The 20,864-nt window shown below is 42.1% G+C and overlaps 1 protein-coding gene across 1 annotated transcript in view; it reads right to left on the reverse strand.

Annotated features, from left to right (window-relative positions):
- The window catches only part of tmem104 (transmembrane protein 104), a 46,070-nt gene that overhangs the window by 19,746 nt on the left and 5,460 nt on the right, over positions 1 to 20,864 (reverse strand). Inside the window, exons 7-8 of the mRNA XM_058653967.1 lie at positions 14,917 to 15,016; positions 13,118 to 13,214 (exon numbers count right to left, since the gene is read on the reverse strand). Of these exons, the coding sequence (XP_058509950.1) occupies positions 13,118 to 13,214; positions 14,917 to 15,016 (197 nt within the window). The remainder of the gene's footprint in view (positions 1 to 13,117; positions 13,215 to 14,916; positions 15,017 to 20,864) is intronic.

The raw sequence follows: 20,864 nt of genomic DNA on the forward strand, positions 1-20,864 counted from the left end.
GGTGGAACTGCAGATTGTATCCCTCCAACTAACCGCTCACTTTCCTAGTCGCACCTGGAAACATCCGTAAAGCAAGGTGCTTGCATGAAGTACACCTAAATGTCACACACTGGACCTATAAGGTATCAACCATATGAGTCCGTTTTTTTGTTATTAGAATTATACTAAGTGCACCTGATCAATTCTTCAAGAACACTGTTTTTAAAAAGGTGATGTTAGAGGCTATACATCCTTGAGATAGTCAAAAGGGATCTAATGGAATGGCATTGTTTTGTTTTTACATTGTGGACTGGTACAAAGAGTTGGGTGTCAAGTGTAATGCAAAACTGTCCTTAATAGTTAAAGCTGTCAAATTAGTTCTCATAAAGCTGATCAAACCTGACACACACAGCTCTGTGTGTCTCTCTCTAAAGCTGTGTTTTGGTTTTCATGTCTGTGTAGTGACGTATTTTAGACATGAAACAGCGATCGGTGAAAACCCCAAGAAGTGCCTATTGGAAGTTTCAGAAGTGGATTCTACTGCTAAATAAACCTAAACGTTTGTATTTTAATCACAGTCACTACACTGGCTGCTTCAAGCACTCCCTAAACAAATACCTCATGTGCCAAAGACAACACATCTGCTGCTGTTCCTGTATCATGCAGCTCCAAGTTGCCCAGGTGACGAGTGGACGAGTAACGCTATGTTTAAAGACAGATATGAATTTAATTGCATGCAATTTAACTCCAAGTTTTACCGTCCTTCTCATTATTGTCATTGCTTGTAGATGTAATTTATTTATGTTGTGGTTCGTGTGGCGCACAAGAGAACACGTACATTCTTGCTCTGAATTAGCCATAATATGAAACCTGAGAGGGTTAAAAAGAAAGTAATAAAATAATATCACGTTTGAAGAACTTCTTTAACGGTCTCGGTGACACTGGAGCGCTTTAAATATATATATATATATATATATATATATATATATATATATATCATTTGGGAGATTAATGGGGCTTAGATAGGGTGAATGATCTCAATTATGGTGAAAATGTGCCACCAACTGGCAACCACGGCTTTAGCTGTCAATCAACTTCAAAGTCTATGAAGACCAATGTTTTTGAATTTGTGCGGATGAGAGGCGACCAATCCACTGGTGTCATTAATCACCACACGTGTGTGTGTGCGTTTCTCCTGAGCCTCGCGATGGGTTTGCACATCATCCATCACAATTTGGCCACACAAGTCAACCCCCGACCATCCGACCAATTAAATAATTACACAACATATTTCTTCTGTTCTTTTCGGTATGACAGCACTTGAACATCACTATAGCAGGTTTTTCAAAATCTGAAGCGGGCCATAAAAGGGATTTGGTTTTATGAAAGCACTTAAGATTAGATTGTTTGGTCCATAAAATGTCAGTCAATGAACAATGTCGATGTTCGTTTCCCAAACCTCGAAAATCCATGATGTTCTCAAATTTGTCATGTTTTGTCCACAAACCAAATCATTTCTTTGTCATATGGAGCAAATCCATGAAGTTTAATTAATTAGTGATGCAACTGTTTCGGCCCTAGTGTTGTCACAAAGAGGATGAACAGCTAAAGGGTTAGCAGAGATCACAGGATCATGAAATCAGGTGGTTCCATGCAGTGGTCCCAGCCTCGACATTCATAATCTCCCTGACAATCAAACAGAGAAAGGAGGATTATAATACTCAATCCCACACAGTCCCAAGATCCCTGAACATTTGTGTCCGATGTTAAATTTTAATCCAAAAAGAACATGCTCAAACTGCATGTCACTATTCCTTCTCTATTTTTTTAAATTTCTAATTACAGAATTAATGATCAACTTCCAGTGCTGATGAGATGCAAACTATAATCTCACGGTGTTGTTCCTCTTTCTTCCTCAGGTGTATCCTTTCCCTGCCTGATAATGAGGACACTTGGCTACAAATAAATTAACATTTTCACTAACACTTTCAGTCTTAGAATGTTATATAGCTGTGATGGAGGGCTGAAATGCAAAACTGGGCAGGGATTTGTGTGGATTTATTTATTTATTTATTTTTTTAAAGTAAAAAATAATAATAAATCAAACTTGCCATGGAAAAAACAGCAACAATATTGTTCAAACATGAATACAGATTTAAAAAATATATATATTATCTCACAAATAAATCGTGTCTGGTGACCAAAGACCTAACCAAACTATTTTTACAGTGTGTGTGTGTGTACTGACGACAAAAACAGGAATCACTGCCTCACACAAAGACAGATTATTCAGATTCCCAAACAATATTTCATCTTAATGAGGCAAAACAAAGCAAAAACGTGGTGTGACTGCGTGATGTCGTGACAAGCAACACTTGTAACACAGCTACATTGCACACACAGGGGCTTAATGCAGTGGCCGATATCAAGGGGGCAATTCCCTGCTGACATGTATGATAAAAGACTTGAGGGGTAACGTGACCATGGCGGTATGGAACAGAAATGGCGTGAAAAAAAAAAAAAAAAAAAAAAAAATAGGCCATCAAAAGCCCAGGAGACACGCACAAACCCTTATGATGGCAATAACAAGTCAACTGATTCACTGAACACACACGTGGCGGGGAGGGGAAGTAAGACAAAGATGTTCGCCACATGATCGTGGAGGGTGGGTGACAAGAGTGGAAACAGGTGACACAGAGGGGGGTGGGGGCGAGTCGGTGTGCCTCGAAGGCAACACTTAAAACCATATTGGAACTATACATCTGTCGTGGTGAGGGAGCGTCCACCGAACGGCGCCATTAATCACCCGCAAACATCTCCATCACGTGCGCGATAATTAACATAAATAAATAACGAAAGACTGGAATCCGTTAAGTGTTTGACATGTTTCGAGAACCAATTAATGAAAACCAATTAAGATATACGATTCCCCCAGATGCTTAATGTTCCCCGCATGGGGAAGAAATTAACCGCGCGCGGTTTACGTTTCACGGGGAATGTCACCGTGCTGCCTTCAGGTGTTTATATCTGCGACGTGACAACGTCATTAATAATAATTATTAACACAAACGGTGGCAAAGGGCACAGAGCCGCCATGATTGATCAATGAATTATAAAGACAACCAAAGTCCATTATTCATTAACTGCAGTCAGAGTCAAATTCAAAGTTTTCTGATTGAGTCTGATTCCAACTTTTCAACTTAATATATTGCATATAGAGTAGTTAGTTAGGTAGTGGATGGGATCTATTGCAAGTTATTGATCTATAATTCCATAAAAAATCTTCTGGTATTCTGGCATGCTGTGAGAGACTTCACCTTGGTTTACAGCCTTGCAGATACATTTGTAGCATCACAATGTTGGACAATAAACAAGGGAGGCCATAAATGTGGATTTATTTATTTATCTATTCGATGGTTAAAAAGTCTATTATGTCAGTTAGTTAATGTGACTATTATATTCAGAACAGTGGTCTCAAAGTCGTGGCCTGGGGGCCACATGTGGCCCTCCAATCGATTTTATGTGGCCCTCCAAACAATATCAAGTTGTAAAAATTCCTTTCTGTATGTTTTTTTTTTTAATTAATAGATTCATTTTGCATCACAAATATTTTTTTTTTTATTGTGAATATTGTTCCGTATTAAAACAAGCACTTATATTATGAAATTATCCAATCCAACTTTATTTGTAAAGCACTTTAAAACAAACAAAGTGGACCAAAGTGCTGTAAAGAATAATGGATAAAAGACAGAAGAAGCAAAAGACAGGAAAGCTGCGGCATATTGATATGTAATTTTGAGCTCATATCGTCCACCGCTGGGCTTTTTTTTTTTACTTGACTGGACCCCGACTGACCAGACGAGACAGTCAGTGGCCCACAGGTCATTTAAGTTTGAGACCCCTATATTAGTAGATACATTTACATTCAAGCATTCAGCAGATGCTTTTATCCAAAGCGACTTACAAAAGAGGAATAAGCTACGTAAAAGTAGTCTTGGAAAGAACTCTACTAGATAGAAACAGTGGACTGACAGAAGGTGAGAGTGCCGAGGTGGATTCAAGTGCAGAAGGAGACGAAAGAGTGCAGGGGAGGGGGAAAAGGTAAGTGCTCAGATAGAAGATGCTCTTGGAAGAGCTGGGTTTCCAGTCAAGCTTGGTTGCGTCATCCTCTTCCCTGAGTGTCACTCACAACAACAAAGAAAGCAGAGGCGAGAATGAGCACTGAAAGCGTGGAGATCGTTAGTAAAAAAATAAAAAATAAATAAATAATTAAAAAAGGACACAGTTTTTTTGGTTACTTAAAGTCCGACCACAGTCACATCAATGTCGCCTACAAATTACACCAGACGACCGTACCCACCCAGAGCTTATTACTTATTATCAACAAACTTATTCTACCATCTTCACACCCGCTGGATTCCATGCGCTGTACGGCACGACAATCGACCTCATCTGCTGCTACATGTGGCGATACAGAGACCGCCCTGTCGAGATACTCTGCAACAGTGCCATGTGACTGAGGCAGTGACTGATCACAGAGCCCAGGACATGCTTCCAGTCAGCATAGTAGAGAAGTCTGGTCTTAAAAATCTCATGAACGTGCTTGACAATACTATTTTTTTCTGTGTGGTCTGATTAATAACTGTAGTGATTCAAATAAGAATAAAAGTGAATAAAAGTGTTAAAGTTAAAATATATTATTCTTCCTTTTTAGTAGGCCATGAAAAATGTACAATAATTATCGATATCGATCGATATGAAGTATATCAGCCATATCACCAGCCGTAGTCTGGATCGTCTTGTGCGGGGTGTTGGCACCGCCAGACGACAATCCTGTGATGAACGGAGCAGTCGAGGGGTAACATCAGCCTTTAGGAGAGCATTTAAGTAGGCGGGAGCAGACCCATGAAGCACTTTGAAGGCTAGCATCAGTGATTTGATTGATAAAAAAAATAACATTTATTTTTACTTTAATTACAACCTCATTTGTGGTGCATCTATTACCACAAGGTGGCAGCAGTAACAAGCAGCATTCCCATCATGGTATGGTGCAGTTTGGAATGGCAATGCCGTGGGTCAGGGTTTTTTCCTCCCACAGGAAGACAGCGGTGAAGTGAAAGAGAAAAAAATAGCCGGATCAGAAAGAGTCAGTGTTTGTGTTTGAGATATGTGTGCGGGTTAAATATTTGAATAGCATTTTTGCTTGAAATGGCCCATCCCTAAGATAAACGCCGATAAAATGCGTGTCAATATGGGCAGAGCCTTTCACAGGTGGAGAGATTTCCTTTGGGGCGTCTGTCGCTTACAAAAGAGTATCTGCCCACAACAATCTGATGAGCTCAGGACAAAGAGCCGCCAACACTAAGTCGGAGTATTTTAACAACCTGTGGGCATTTGAAAACATCTATAGTTTGAGATTTGGTCAACATTTTCCGACATTCTATTAACCAAACGATTACTCAATGAATCAAGAAAATATTTGACAGATTACCCAACTACCCAGATAGCAGACAATAAATCAATATGTAATAATTGTAATTTGCCAGTCTCATCAGAGCAAACCAAAGGAACTTTGGAATCTCTGAATGAGGAGACGTTAATCTGTAGCTGCAGCCCATACATTTATGATACATTAAAGGTCTTCTACGTCCATATACATGCATTAATCGTGGGATGCTGCTTTGTGTGTGCACGCGTTTCCCGTCAGCATTGCCACCAAAAATCATGCACATACGCACGGCCACAATCACATTTGTCTTCCTCTGACATGCACCTTTACAAATATTTATAAATATCAAAAAGTGTTTACCCATATTTATAGACAAAAAGACCCATAAATATGGATAAAAAAATATCCATAAATAAGAATCAGTAACTGATTCAGTTCTGATTCAGGCCACCTTTCCAGAAATGTTTGCCATTTAAGGACTTTGGATAATATCAGCCACTAAGAGTGTGGCAAGATTAACTACTTGACATTCAGCTTTAGACCAGGGAACCAAGCTGATGGAAAAAATATGGAGCAGAGAGACGCCGTTAGTCCACTGCAGTACCACTAAATCACAAGGCCTCGTCACTGTCAACCAAAGACTAGTCTGATATTATGCAACCGTGATTAATGAACTGGCTGCACTGTTTGTAGCAGGAGTCGCGTGTAAAAAGTTAATCACACGTTGGTCATCTGCGGTGATTAGGATTGTTCCACTTCCATGATTTTAATAACAACTAAGACTTGTTCCAGACAGAGTTCTCACCTTCCATTAGCTGGGTCACACATATCCAGGACCAACACACTCGGAATGGAAAACGAAGCAAAGGTCTTTCATAAAAACTAAAACTGAACATGAAGCATTTATGCTGCACTTAAATTCACAAAGCAGACACCAATGTCCGGCCTTTGACTGCTCTTGCTTGTAACTCCTCAATGGCGGAATGGGCTGCAAAATGCCATCAGCACAGAGGTGGAGCTGTACATCATCTAATTATTCTAAGACATTCAATAAATGATTTCCCATCAAACTTTTTCCGCATTTTTAAACCATTTTCTAAATGTGGCCATTGTGCTGTGCTGTGTGGGCCAAGTCGACTGAGAACCAGCAGGAGATATGGAGGCTCACTGTTCTTCGGAGAACATGGCTGCCACAGGGCTCCCACGCCTTGGTTGACATGGAATTCAAGGACTTTTCAAGGAATTTCCAGGACCAGTTCACCTCCAAATAAAAGGACCTCAGTGTGCTTTCACAGCTTAAGATGGAAGGGCAAACTGCTTCGCCCTTTGTGTCTACTTTTATTGATTTGCAGCACGCTCTGCATCTGGACAAGTGATTGTCCTTGGGATCTTGGTCAAAGTCAGTCTTTGTCATTTTCATTGGTGAGACGGAGATCTTGGAATTTTCATTTCCCAGGCATAATTTCGTCATTTGCATGGAATCTCACGTCAATGGTGGAGAGAGACAGTGAACAGTGTCCACAACACCGCTAGTAATTATGACCGGCGTAGGCCAATGCCCTGCATTGGCAGGGCATGTAACAGTAGGTGGTGTCATAACAAACTAGGGAGACATTTACCTAAATATCAACTTAACTTCTTTCTTGCACAAAATTCCACCACTTTATGGACAATTCTTCTACAAACTTTCAAGGATTTCAAGGACCCATTGGAACCCTGGGACACAAGGAAAACATATTTTAGCCACGAAACAAACCACTCACTTCATAAACGTCTTTGTTAGCTATCGAAGTCTAGAATTTCTAAAGAATTATGTGTGGTCACTTTATCTCACAATTAGACTCAATTCCTTGTAGCCAGGAGAGGAGACTCAACAATTATCTGGTTTTAAAACATTTACACATAAACAGATGTTAAGATGTCTGTTAAGATTTCTTACCAACCAACCACCCCGTGCAGCTGGTGTTTGCACACAAACACTTCCTCAGTCAGGTCTGATAGTCTTCAGATGAAGGACGCCGCATATAAATCACGTTCCATCGTTTCTGTTCAACAACAAAAAATTACGCACTGCAGCTCTACAGAGATCCCGAAGACTTAAGGTTGAATGTAAATAAAAGTTCAGCTGCTTCAGATATGAGATGTTTATTTACACAAAAGCGCTCACTTTCTCTTCACCAGCCCGGACCTCTATTTTTTTTTTTAATAATTCATAAGTCTTAAGACACACATTTTGTTTGTGTGCACTGCGAGTGTGAGATAAAGTAAATGTACTTCAGTTGACCCCTTCCGCTGATTCAACAAGGTCCCTTTCCCCCCACCAAAGATGAGAGGAGTGTACACACAGTGAGGCGTGTGCAGACATTTGTAACAGCCTCCCTTACGAAGGGCAAATTAATGTGATTTCCGCGAACTGTACAGTAGTTCAGGGCCATGTTTAAAATGCAGACAGCGCAACAACAGCCATCCGCGCTGACACTAAGTGTAACCTCGAGCTCATTACATTTACAAATGCATGTTTGTGCCACAGTTCTGACAACAGAGAAGGGGGAGGTAGTTACAGAGCGGCGGCACCAGTGCTGTCCACTGACCCACTGAGCCCTCATCATTTCCTTCCCTTCAGACACGTCTTGATGTTTTACTGGTTCACAAACTGGTTCTTTTAATGTTTTTAACACAAGGTCTATCCTCCCTTTAAATTGGGAGCAAAGGTTCCTCCTCCTGTTCTTCCTCGTCCTCCACCCTCTCGGTCTCCCTTTTTACAATACTTGGGTCAATGATGGGAGGTAATAGCCATCGATAAATTATAATTTCTCATTTTCTCCGCAGATATGTCCCAAGCCTGTCATAAATCTTCCCCGCGTGCCATCATTCGTTATATTCACTGTCGTAGGTGTGTAACAGTCTCATTGTGAGGGGGCAGAACAGCGTGTTATGGCTTTTAATTAGCGAAAACATCTTGGAAACGGGAGCTTGAGTAAAGTCGTAAAAGTCTGCAGCAGGTGAACACTGATCACAGTTTATTCTGATCAGTGACTGCTGTGAATGTGTGTTTTCAAAGCAGGTGCAACATGCTTTTCAGGCCCCTTTGGGTTGTTGTTTCAAAGGTGGTTACTCTCCTCCCGCACCAAAGTCCATAGAAAAATTCAGCATTTTGAGCTCACAGGTACAAGTAAGCTACAGGTCTGCTATGGTTTTAGGTTCAGGGCAGTCAGTGCAGACTGTGAGTCAGTAACTCACAACCACACCTGAAAGATGGAATATTGATTGTTACAAAACTTTCCATGTAAAGATGGCAAACTATCATGACCCAAATCTATAGTGACAAGATCAAATTTGTGCTTGATGTCGTGACTCATTTACAGCCATATCTCTAACACCTAATGCCATTTTGAATTGGTACAACTTCATTTAATGCACTTTATTTAAAACATATCCACACAAATCTTAAATATCTGTTTGGAGACCCCAATAAATATCTCTTCGGGTCCCGACCCAGTCTTTGAGAATAACTGACTTCCTGTCAGACTGGAGAAAACAGAGTGTAAATAATGACTTGTTTGACGTTTTTTTGCACTTGCTGAGATGAACGGTGAGACATTGACCGCAAATGCCCTTGAAACGTGAAAAAACATCTGATAAGATGGGAATAAAAAGCCATTTTATTTGTGTACATTTCATCTGATCGAATATAAACAACTAATGAATCATTCAGTTTATCAGGAGGAAACAAAATGACCTGAACAGCTCAATTAAAAAAATCAATCAATCAATCAAAGATCCCTAAACAAATAGTAATGACTGCTCCTTCACCCCCCAGGAACCCCCCCAGGAGCACCGATGCGCTGCTCTGATATGACTTCCTGCTGTTATAATTGCCATTATACCACAAACAACGTTATCTCCCCACAGCTCAGACCCTGACTGGTAAATTCACTGCTCCATATCTACAATATATACCAATTGGATGGTAAATGAGGCCAGTCCTGCTCTTTAGTGGATGTACTCGGGTCAGTAACGTGAGTCCAGTGCTGGTCTAATTTAGATTTTGTTGGCGTCTTGGCCGTTTTCCCCCGCAGTTCCCAGCAAAAAAATAGACAAAGAAAAGATCTGTTGATCATGCTTAGGGGTGAGAATTACAGGACACCTCAGGGTTTACGATACACGATACACGGCCCGCGATACCAATAATGTCTTGATACAACAACTCTGTGATAATCGATATATTGCGAGACAATTACATAGCGAAAGACGGCGATATCTGCAGGATTTATTCACAATATAGAGAACAACAAGTGCATGACAATTAGGGCTGCAACGATTAATGTAATGAGTGTTAATCGATGACTAAATTAATCGCCAACTATTTTGACAATGGATTAATCGGGTATAGAGGGGGTCTTTATAAAAAGGAATACAAGCTCTCAAGATTTTTCAGCTTCTTAAATATGAATATTTCCTGGTTTCTTTTCAACATTTTTCTACATTTTATGGACAAAATACTCGATTAATCGAGAAAATAATAATAACTTAATAACTTAATAGTTGCAGCCCTAATGAGAATGTGTACTTCTTAGAACCACATTCAAAAAAACCTGGAACACATGAGAGGAAGCATCTTCATTAAAGATGAAAAGCCGATGATGCTGCGGTGCAAACGTCATCCACCTCGGTCTCATTGATTTTACATCACTTTCCACATCCAATTAGGACAATAAATCAGCCGTTTAAATTGTCCTCGCAGGCCAGCAGGGTAGAGTGTACCGACCACTGCTTGGTTAACCACTGTGACAAAGCCCCTGCAGTGAAATTTGCAAAGAAAACTTAGCAGGGGACAATCAAGGACAGAGAAGTTTAATTGAGGTCTCGGGACTCTCTGCTGGAGCTGAACAAAAAAAAAAAGAAAACCAGAAAGGCTCCACTGTTGCAGCACGGCCCCCTTAATCTTTTCAATCAGAGTGGTGTAAAGAGCCAGGATCAACACTGACGGTTCCGTTATGCAACGGCCTCCGTCATCTTCGCTTTTCGCACCCTTTAAGCCAACAAATATCGTAGCTATTGGAGGAAAAGCCCACAGCTGTCCACTCGAACATGAGAATCAATCAGCGGCGGGGCAAATCACGGTCAATTGATCTTCTTAAGAGCTTTCACGACACCAGCCCGGAGAAAAACGGCCGTCTTGTCATGTCCACCGCTGACAGTGCTGCCGAGTAACGTCAATACTGATTAAGTCAAAAGATCTGACCTGATGAAATATCAACTGGGCTGATCAAAGCCTTATTACCATGAAGTAATTAGTCAGCCTCGGTGTGAATCCAGCACTGAGGTCTTTATAAAAAACTAAAATGACACCGCCCACAATAACGAGAGTGTGACACGCACTCAGGTGTCAACGTCGCTCTGTTCTAGACTTTGAGGAAAACTCAATGTGGCATAAGAGGGAGGTAGATACCCAGCCCAAGCAGTCAATGACACAGACGCATGTCTCTGAACTCTGACACACGGCTTGTATATTGACCCTGTGTTAGGCTGGTGATGTGTGCGGAGTTCACCCTGAATCTTATCTAATGTCAGCCAGAGTTGTGTTGTGTTAGTAAAAGTGTTATGAAGTGACTTCTTTTTTTAAACATAATTTTGTCACATTTTATTTTTGTCAAATAACATAATAACATAATAACATATTCAAATCGATTATCAAAATAGTTGACAATTAATTTAGTAATCGATTAATAATCGAGTAATTGTTTCAGCACTAAATCCAACAGCCTTTAAAACCGGGAAAAGTCACGACAGGTAGTTTATCACGATGTGACGACATACAAAATCTAAGACCAGTGTCTCGTCTCATATCACGATTATAGATGTAATATCGATATATCGCCCAGCCCTCAAACCTAACATGACTCAGAAAATCTTCCTCGGTTGCTACGAACAAAACTGCCAAACATCTGATGGGAAAACTGCCAAAAGCATTGGGGAGAAAGGCACGAGTAGAATCTAAGAACGCCACTTTCACACAGACGGGATGACGACACCTAACAAGGACGGAGCTCCGTTAAAGACCCCGGCTGTTAAACTGTCTGCTTTTAAGGGGCGAGATGGATTACTGCCGAAATGGTCGTCAAGAGAATTTATCAGCAACAATTGTGACGATTTATTATGTAATTTATCAAGTACAAAAAAAAAAAAAGTTACGCTCTCTCACTTGCTCTGGCTTATTGGGCTCAAGGACGCGCTACGTTCTTGCCGCTTTATCTCACTGTTAACTGAGAATCTTTGGGTTTTCAAAACTGGGGTATTTTCCATTATTACGTGACATTTTATAGACACACAAAAAACCACACACTCACTGGTAATGAAATGACTACGTTGATGGCTGTGGTGATTCCCAAAACCTGGGTCTGCGTCACTCATCTGCGGCACCTTCTCTTTCTCTGCCCTTGACGTTGGCATCAATCACCCCCACACACACGGGGATTAAAACTCTTATGAGTGACACCAATAATCAGGCTGCTCTTTAATCCCTCGACATTTTATAAACTCTAAAATTTTTGCAGCCTCCAACCTGGTTGGACCAGGTCTCCACAGCTCTTTCCACAGAGTAGAGCTCAGCTGATGAAAGGGAGTCGATTATTTAGAAATCTGGGGCAGCGTCACACACAAATACACACACACACACACACACACACAAACACAGAGTGGAGTGAAACTAATCAAGGTTTGATCACACCTCAGTAATTCTCCATTTATTTCAGTAAAGTTCAACCAGGTCAAAAGCATAAAAGGATGCGACCCCTCGAGCAAATTGATCAGCATTTAAATTTTGACATAGTTCACATTACACATTGATCAATTTAAATCCTCTTTTTTATATTTACATTTATATAAGAACTGAATCTCTAAATATCAGCGCAAATAACATTTACACAGAGGTTTCAGATTCACATGGAGATAAAGGTCAAATCAGTCTCGCCCTTTTTAGTGTCCGTCTTCCCTTCAACGTTAAAAATCGATTTTCCCTCACGAAACTGGGGAAAGATTAGCCTGTAAAAGTGTAAACAAACTGACCCGGAGCACACAACTCAGCATTATTTCACCGTGATTACACACAGTACACCGGGGAGATAATCCGACAGGAGATGAAGGAGGGAAAAGTTCATTTATTGGCAAACTATTTGAGGTCGGTTCATTCCGTTGAAAAGGACGGGGGGGGGAGAAGGGTGGGGGAATTATACAGCGGAGGGATCGGCTCATCCGTCACTGTCGCTGTGCAAAATTAGAGCTCGAGTCGAAATCGCACTTTTTTTTGGCTCACGTCGGACTTCAAGGACATGAACGTGGCGTCCTGTGGCCTAAGGAGGAAGCCTGTCCCGCCGAAATTAGCAGGTCAACAACTGCTGGAACTAGCGGTAGACCGATAAATCTGTGGCGCCGATTAATCGGGCCAATGTTGGCCACCTTTTCTCAAGAACTTCATAAATGTTGACATCATATATCGTCCCATCCCTACAAACTGCAAAATGGACATGGAGGGCATTTTCAGTCCAGATATTTTGGCCTTAATTTGACCAGTTGCTGTGACTGGAAAGGAGGAGGAGTTACACAATGTCGGGCTGTTCAGAATACTACAGGAGAAACTGGGAGGTAAAGAGAGGTGAATGGCTGCTGGAACGAGGAATCTGCACTTACCAGGAAGATCCGGTACGCGTCTTTCCTTGTCACGGAGCCCCAGCACGTGTCCGTGTCGTTGTACTTCACACTTCCGGCGCTGCACGAGTGATTTCCACTGCACGGGAACACAAACACAAAGACAAAAGACGGTTAGCACCTCATCCACACGTAAGCAGAACTTTGGCGACACAGTCGTTTCCTTTTTCGTTATGACAAGATTGAATTACACTAACAGACAGAATGAGATACCCCCATCCGAAATTGAAGCACACACACACTGCACTTTGATCGCAGATCACCGTGTAAAACATGGGAGTTTTATCAAAGGCCGAATCTGATCCGCTCAAGGAGACGCGGGTGCGTGCTGCAGAGGTTGTGAAAACATGAAGGGGATGATTTAAAAGCAATCACAGACCCCATCACTGCTGCGTGACAGGGCGAGGTGGTGCCGTCCACGCCACAAAGAAGTCTGTGCAGTCTGTGCCTCCAGGCGTAGAAGGCGTCGTTTGAAGTCTCAGTTATGTCTCGTATTTATTTATTTTATTTTATTTTTTTTTTTGGAAGGAGAACACGAGTTGGACCACACTGGAGGAGCATCTGCTTACTGACCGCGTGGACAGGACGCGGTGCGGTGACTGAATGATTTCAAGAACGAGAAGAAAGACTTCGTGTGGGTATTCGGCTTAAATCGCCACAGTGATTTTGTTATCGTGAATTCATTAAGGGAAGCACATTGTGGAGAAGAGATTTTGCCGACTCGACGGCGACCAGAAAGTGACGTTACAGAGACGCGTGGTGAGTGGTGCTCTCAATTTACATTTACATCCGTGTCTGTTCGGCGTCACAAATTCTTTACCATGAACGTACAGTGAAGCAAATTACTCATGTTGCCTTCAGCACAACTACATTTGCAGTTAACCATTGTTTGGTCCACATCAAACTATTTAAATCCCAAAAAAAAAGCTCCAAACAACAGACACAGCTCCTCTTTTTAGTATATAATATATCTGTCTCATCCTGTTGTCATCTGGAACCTTCAAGGTCCAATCTTCATTTCTCATTTTTGCCACTCGACACCTGCTATTACTTTCAAAGTTACTTCTTTGGCTAAGCCTTTAGCATGGTTTGGTTGGTGCAACGCTGAAAAGGGTCCCCCTCCCCGGGTCAGTGTTCTGCTGCAATAATCGCATATTATTGTTATTTTCTTACTCCAGATGATGCAAAACTCTGACGTCAGAGAACCTAACGGCGAGAAAGTGATCTACTTCATGAAAGATCATAAAAATAATGATCCATTCTTTCATTGTTGAAAGTTTTGGAACTGTCCGATTCTATTGAAAACCTTCCCTGTCAGAAACTTTAACTGTCACCCTCCTTAAAATCATCTCAGTAAAACAACACTTAAGGGGAAATGGCTATTTCTGTAGTCCGGGGCTCTGAAGGGCACAGTCTCTAACTATATCAAAAACCGTATTCTGGGCCACTCCGGCCAACAGACTGGCAATAAAAACGTGTCTGGAAGCAAGTCAACAAGACTCAAGACGTCAAGCGCACGAGAAAAGAGGTCAGCAGGCCTACAGGCCTCTATCAGCAAAGCTTTATTGTCTAAATTTTGGGTTCAGAAGGTGACATTTGGGCCAAAATACGAGAGCAAAGGAAATGAAGGAAGACACACTGTCTTGCCAAAATTGGGATTAGCAAAATGTTCTTCAAGGAGAACACCAATAAATCCATGATTAACATACTGCACATATCATTTTATTTTGCCACAAAACAGTGATGGAATGAACGTGATTAAATAAGTATATTGGTCTCACCAGGCAACTTCCATTAATGAGATCGGCACAGCTGCGGCGTAGATGGCCAGGTCCCCGTACAGATAGATTATGATGCAGATGTAGAACATGTTGACACCGACTGTAAGACAAAAACACAAACAACCAATAAATGACCGCATCATACATATGAAGCGACAGGTTCATACTGGCATGTACAGTGGAGGTGTCTAACACCTGGCTGGTCCTGGAGGTGGCTATCGGGACTAGTGTGTGTCACGGCTGAAATTGAGCAAGCAACTGTGACCCCAAACAGTTCTCTGCCCGAGAAAAGAAACCCCGCAGACAATAATGGGTGGGTTTTCTCCGGGTTCTGCGGTTTCCTCCCGCAGTCCAAAGACATGCATATTTGGGGAATAGGTCAATTGGACGCTCTAAATGTGTTGTTTGGTCCTGTGATGGACTGGTGACCTGTCCAGGGTGTGACCCCACCTTTCGCCCTATGTCAGCTGGTATTGGCACAGTAGCCCCCCGCTACCCTGATGTAGAGGATAAAGCGGTAGAAGATGGATGGATGCTGAAATCTCTTTACAGTACATCTTCACAATAAAAAAAGTTTGATTATTAAATTAATAGTAAACTATTTTTTTTACTCTCTGATTTTTCAGCTTCTTAAATATGGTTTCACCAGTAAACAATCGTCAGATGAAGCGATGACGATGAAAAATAATTGTTAGTTGTCGCAGTTTTTTTCTCCCTTTCTCCAAACAACTTAATTTATTGACGCTATCAGGACGTTAAGATTTCAACAAGGCAACTCCATGAAGGAAATTTTCCCTCGGCCTTTGCTCTTCACCATCTGCCCCCGCTTTCCGTTATCCACATCCACACACACACACACACGACTGGCAGCAGCTGCCTTCGCCAAGCTGAGATCAAGCTTTCACCAGCAGACACATCATCACAGAGCACCACACATCCATCACACTCCTCACTTCTCAGAAGGGGGTTCAGCCGTCCAACTGGACCCTTCAGCTAATTCATTACTGCCAGGGAAATTAGAGCATGGAGTCCATTAAAAAGACATAAAAAAAAAAAAGTGACAGATTTACAGCTTTTCAAGCAACACTGATTCCTTTATGAATGAAGGGCTGGAGGTGCCTATCAAACAGTAGAAAACATATGGAACTGGCAGCCTACTAAACAACCCTTCACTTATTTGTAAAGGGGGGGGGGGGGCCTTAATGGATTCCTCAACCTCCATTAGAGATTGCAGGCATAACAGAGGACTGCGAGTCTTAATTAGTGGATAGTTTATTCAAAGTTAAAACTAGCAGTTAGTTTTAAAAGCAGCCAATCTGGAGACTGGATTTATGGCCACTGCCTTGGTATGATGACGACGATTTATCAGGCTTTTACACCTGGAAGCTGACATTTGTCTCCTGCACCAAATTCCATAGAGAAAATAAGCATTTTAATCGTACAGGTCACAGAAGGTGCTGGTCTACAGCTGACACAAGTTTGTGTCACTTTGGTAAATGCGAACAAGCGATTTCAAACATAATTGGCATGTGAACGTACTGCTGGAGGCAGCAATGGATCGGCAACCCCTGTGTTCCGTGGTGTAAAAATCGCACGTTTTCTCTATGGAATCTGGTGTGCGGAGTCAAGGTTTTGGAAAGTGATGATAGATTTAAGGTGGTGTACACTTTATTAGGGTGAACCTTTTGTTAAGTGGTTCCTAGAGTGTCCCTTTAACACTGAGACAATCAGAGTTAGGGTTAGCGTTTTTAATCATTTCTGACGGTCTCCTGGGGCACTGTCTCCTGGGGCACGGAACAGACGTCACACATGAAAGTGACACAGTGGTAAACAGCACAGACGAGACATACTTTGCTCTGCGACCGCTGTTAGCAAGGACAGAACTCTGCATGACAACGGGGACGCGAGGCTTTCGGCGCTCGGCGACTAACGTTTTCCTGTTAAGCAGTTACCCGGAGCCACAGGCAAAAAAATTGTCTCTTCATGGAGGAGCCTGATTGTTTCACGTGGTTGTGAAAATGCAGCGCTATCAATCAACACGTCGGCCTGACCGACAGCAAAGCTGACAACACGGCTGTGATGAGCGGCGCAGAAAAGCCATGAGGCCACAGCGGCGACGGGCAGTTTTATTACCTTGTAGAGACGAAATCGGAAGTGAGCCAAATGAATTTAAACTTTGGATTTCACCTCATTAACACCCCCGGCGCCTCATATTACAAATTCTGCATCTTGTGGGGACGTCACAGTGTAATGCTGATGAAGTGAGATTAACACACGCTCACAAATCTAAATTGAGCCTGCCCCAGAGGCAGCAACGCCATTAACAGCGCGTCTCCAAAAATAAGCAAATAGGACAGAAGAGAGCTGATTTAGATCTTCACTGTCAACATAGACATATTTAGAAAGTAACGCTTTTGTAAAAAAAAAACAAAAAAACAACAGTTTCTTTTCCCTTAAAAGCCGATTTTTAAAATGACTGCAATAATGATACTGTGAATAAAGTAGGTCAGGATATTTGTGACAGGAAATGTGACATATATATTGTATTTATGTATGTATATATATATATATATATATATATATATATATAGCTACAGATTTTTTACTACACAAGTTTTAACATTAGCAACGTGCTTCCTCTGTATCTGTATAAGGTAACATGTACAAACCAAATGCAGCAGTGTGGACAGAGGATTTCGTCCAATTCTTTAAGTTAAAGTGATTCCAGTCCATTTTACACCCATTTCTAACATTTAAGTTTATCCATTTATTCTGACCAGAAACGTTTAGAACATATTTGTATGTGAACATGTGAACAGGTACAAACCAAATAATAAAAAAAAAGGTATGACAAAGAAAATCTAAGATGTTGTCATTTCAGTAATGGTTCCCTTCATTACCACTGATTTCAGTGCATTTTAAAAGTTTAAAGCAACTGATTTTGCTAATCTTGATCACATCATCCCATGCCGAGCATGTGTCGCGATGACCTTTGATCAATCAGAGGTCATTGGGTCTTACAATAGTGAATAGAGACCAAGTCACGCGTGTCAGACTTCCATCCATCCATTTCTACCGCTTTATCAGCAGGGGCTGCGCCTATCGCCTATCTTTACCTAATCCCCATATGGCATGTTTTTGGACTGTGGGAGGAAGCCGGAGAACCAGTGAAAAACCCTTGCCCACACAGGGAGAACATGCAAACTCCATGCAGAAAGAACCTTGTTCCAACCGGAGCTCAAACCCCAGGTCTTCTTGCTGCAAAGGCAAGAGCGCTACACCACTACGCCGACCGTGTGGCCCTAGTGTATCGGACAGAAAGACTTCACTTTCAGAAACAAATCACATTTTCATGGAGAAAAACCTTCTTTCCTGGAACTTGTAAAATTGATTTGTTGGAGTTGATCGCGGGTACAGACGTTTCTGCATACTCTCTGAAACTGAAGTGCATCTTTTAAAAGGCGACACTGGAGACTATTATAGCAGAGACTTACGGAAAATGATTGAGGCAAACGCGTCCATTTATCTTTCCGAGTGGCTCGTGCATTCACTCCTGGTTCCATTTCAACAGTGCTCTTAGTGCGCAAATGTGACATTTAAGTAAAAGTCACTCAAGTATTAAAAATGCATGTTGGTTCTCATTAGGGGACAGGAGACAGGGTTACGGCGGAGAAGAATTAGTATTCACTGCCATGGTGCTACATGTGTCAAGGGAAGGACGGCACGTGCCGAAGACACAATCCCGCTGTTTGCACAGCCGCCATGTTAATGACCTCGCCGTCGCGTCACAGAGGCAAGAAAAGCTGAGACGAGTTGCTGATGCAAGGGCAGCGTTACATCAGTCACTCCCTTTGTGACCAAGTCCAAGTCGACCTTCTAATCAACTTTCAAATAGACAGTGTGAAAGGTAACATCTTCCAACAGAGGCGCAGATAAAGCCTGTTGAGCTGATACAACAGCCATGGCCCTAATCCAAGACCACGCCCCCATCGCTGCCGAGTCATGGTCAGCTCAGAGGGAAGTCGAGTGCCCTCCAAACAGGAGAGATGCTTTTAATTGCCTGCAAAGGTGCAGGGGCAGAAAGACAGTGTGATCTCACACACACACAGTTTATTACCTGCAAAGAGACGTGAGGTGTTATAAGAAGGGATAGTGTAAGTGTGAATGCATGCGGTACTAATAATGCACCCCAGGCAGGCTGGCTCTCAGTGCAAACATGGCGGCCATTTGGGGAAACAAATGACTCGTAGCCTCATTAAATCTATGCCTGCTTAAGTCTATGATATATAAAGGATATATGTACGCCTCTTTATCTCACATTTAAACAGCACTTCTCTGACTGGAAACTGAAGTTTGTGCCACTTTGTAAACGGATAACTCCCCCAACACCAAAGTCCATAGAGAAAACCTGTGATTCTGGATCATCACAGTGCACAGGAACTGTTGATCCGCTGCTACCTCAGTTATCAGTCATTTAAAATGTGTTGTTTTGTTACTTTGTGTGTTTGAAATACTCCACTCTGACTTTCCCAAATGACATAAACATACCAAACAAAGCAGCAGTAGACCGTTAGCGCAGGTGTCCCTGTGAGCTAAAAACACTGATTTTCTCCATGGACTTTGGTATAGATGGACAAATTTTAGTTTCCTCCGGGAAAATTCTGGTAAACGGTGAGTAGACATAAGGAGGCACAACTTCCAGAAGCTGTTCAGAATACAGATGCAGACTGAATACAGACAGAATCATCATTTTTTGTAAATTTCCCCATTGTGGGACAAATAAAGGACTATCTTATCTTATCATTTTAACATGTGTAAAATAAATAAAATAAAAATGTAATTTTTGTGTTATTGCTACTGAATGAAAAACATTATCTGTGTGACCTTCAGGCGTCATTCAAAAAATGTAAAAAATGTACACACACTTGTGTCTTTTTCCACATTTGGAGACAAAGCTCGGGTATTTCTCATACACAGGTGTCACATTTCATTTTCCGTGCACAGAACAAAAACGACGCTGCTGACAGCAGGTCAGAGCTGAGCAGGTTAGTTGATTCAGGATGCACAAGAAGAAAGACGCGCCTCTGCTCTATTCCCCACCCTCCTGTGTGCACTGGGACCTGTGTCTATCAAATTCATCTCTGATTAGACTCGGCGTGCTGCTGTCCCACAGCACAAGGAGAGAAAACTCATTTCCTTACAAACCAATCGATAGCGCCACGTGCCTCACCGGCACCTGCACACACACACACACAGCCCGTCTTACAGAGGGAGAGGTCGTCCTGTCGCAGGCAGGACAGTCAGGTGAATGAGTGAGTGACAGGAAGCTGAATGGACAGCAACACGCGGCAGCTCTAACAGCTCGGGGCTGCATGACAGCGGTTCACACGTGCAAGTGTTGGGAGAAGCCGGGGTTGTGCCGTGCGTGCCCAGTGCTCCACCTAGTGTTGAAAAGCCGAGGGACCGCTCAGATGATGATGATGATGATGTCAGAGTTTTGACCTTCCGTTGTGCGACAGTGGGGATGCAATGAACTGTTGAGTCACGCGCATCTGGTGGAAAACGGAGCCGGTAGGTGTGATGCAAGAAGAGGGAGGGGAGTGGCGTGTGGACAAGGTGAGGACAATGTATTGATTTGAATGAGGTGCGTAAAAGCCTCAAGGTTTCTCTGGCCTCAATCAGAACAAAACAGATTTCAACCACTTCTGCATATGTCTATGATATGTAAAGAATATGTTCAGTGCTTTATATTGTTATAACACGGCCTCTTGTGCCTGGAGGCTGAAACTTGTACTCGGCTCACTTTCTTGCACCAAAGGAAATCCACGGAGATAATCCGTGTTTTTAACTTGCATGGAACTCAGGGGGCTGCTGTTCTACTGCTGCTCTCATTAGATACGTTTGTGTACTGATGGAGGCAGCGCGGTGGATCGACAACTCCTGTGTTT

This window comes from Solea solea, chromosome 16 (genome assembly GCF_958295425.1).
Source record: "Solea solea chromosome 16, fSolSol10.1, whole genome shotgun sequence".
Taxonomy (NCBI): domain Eukaryota; kingdom Metazoa; phylum Chordata; class Actinopteri; order Pleuronectiformes; family Soleidae; genus Solea; species Solea solea.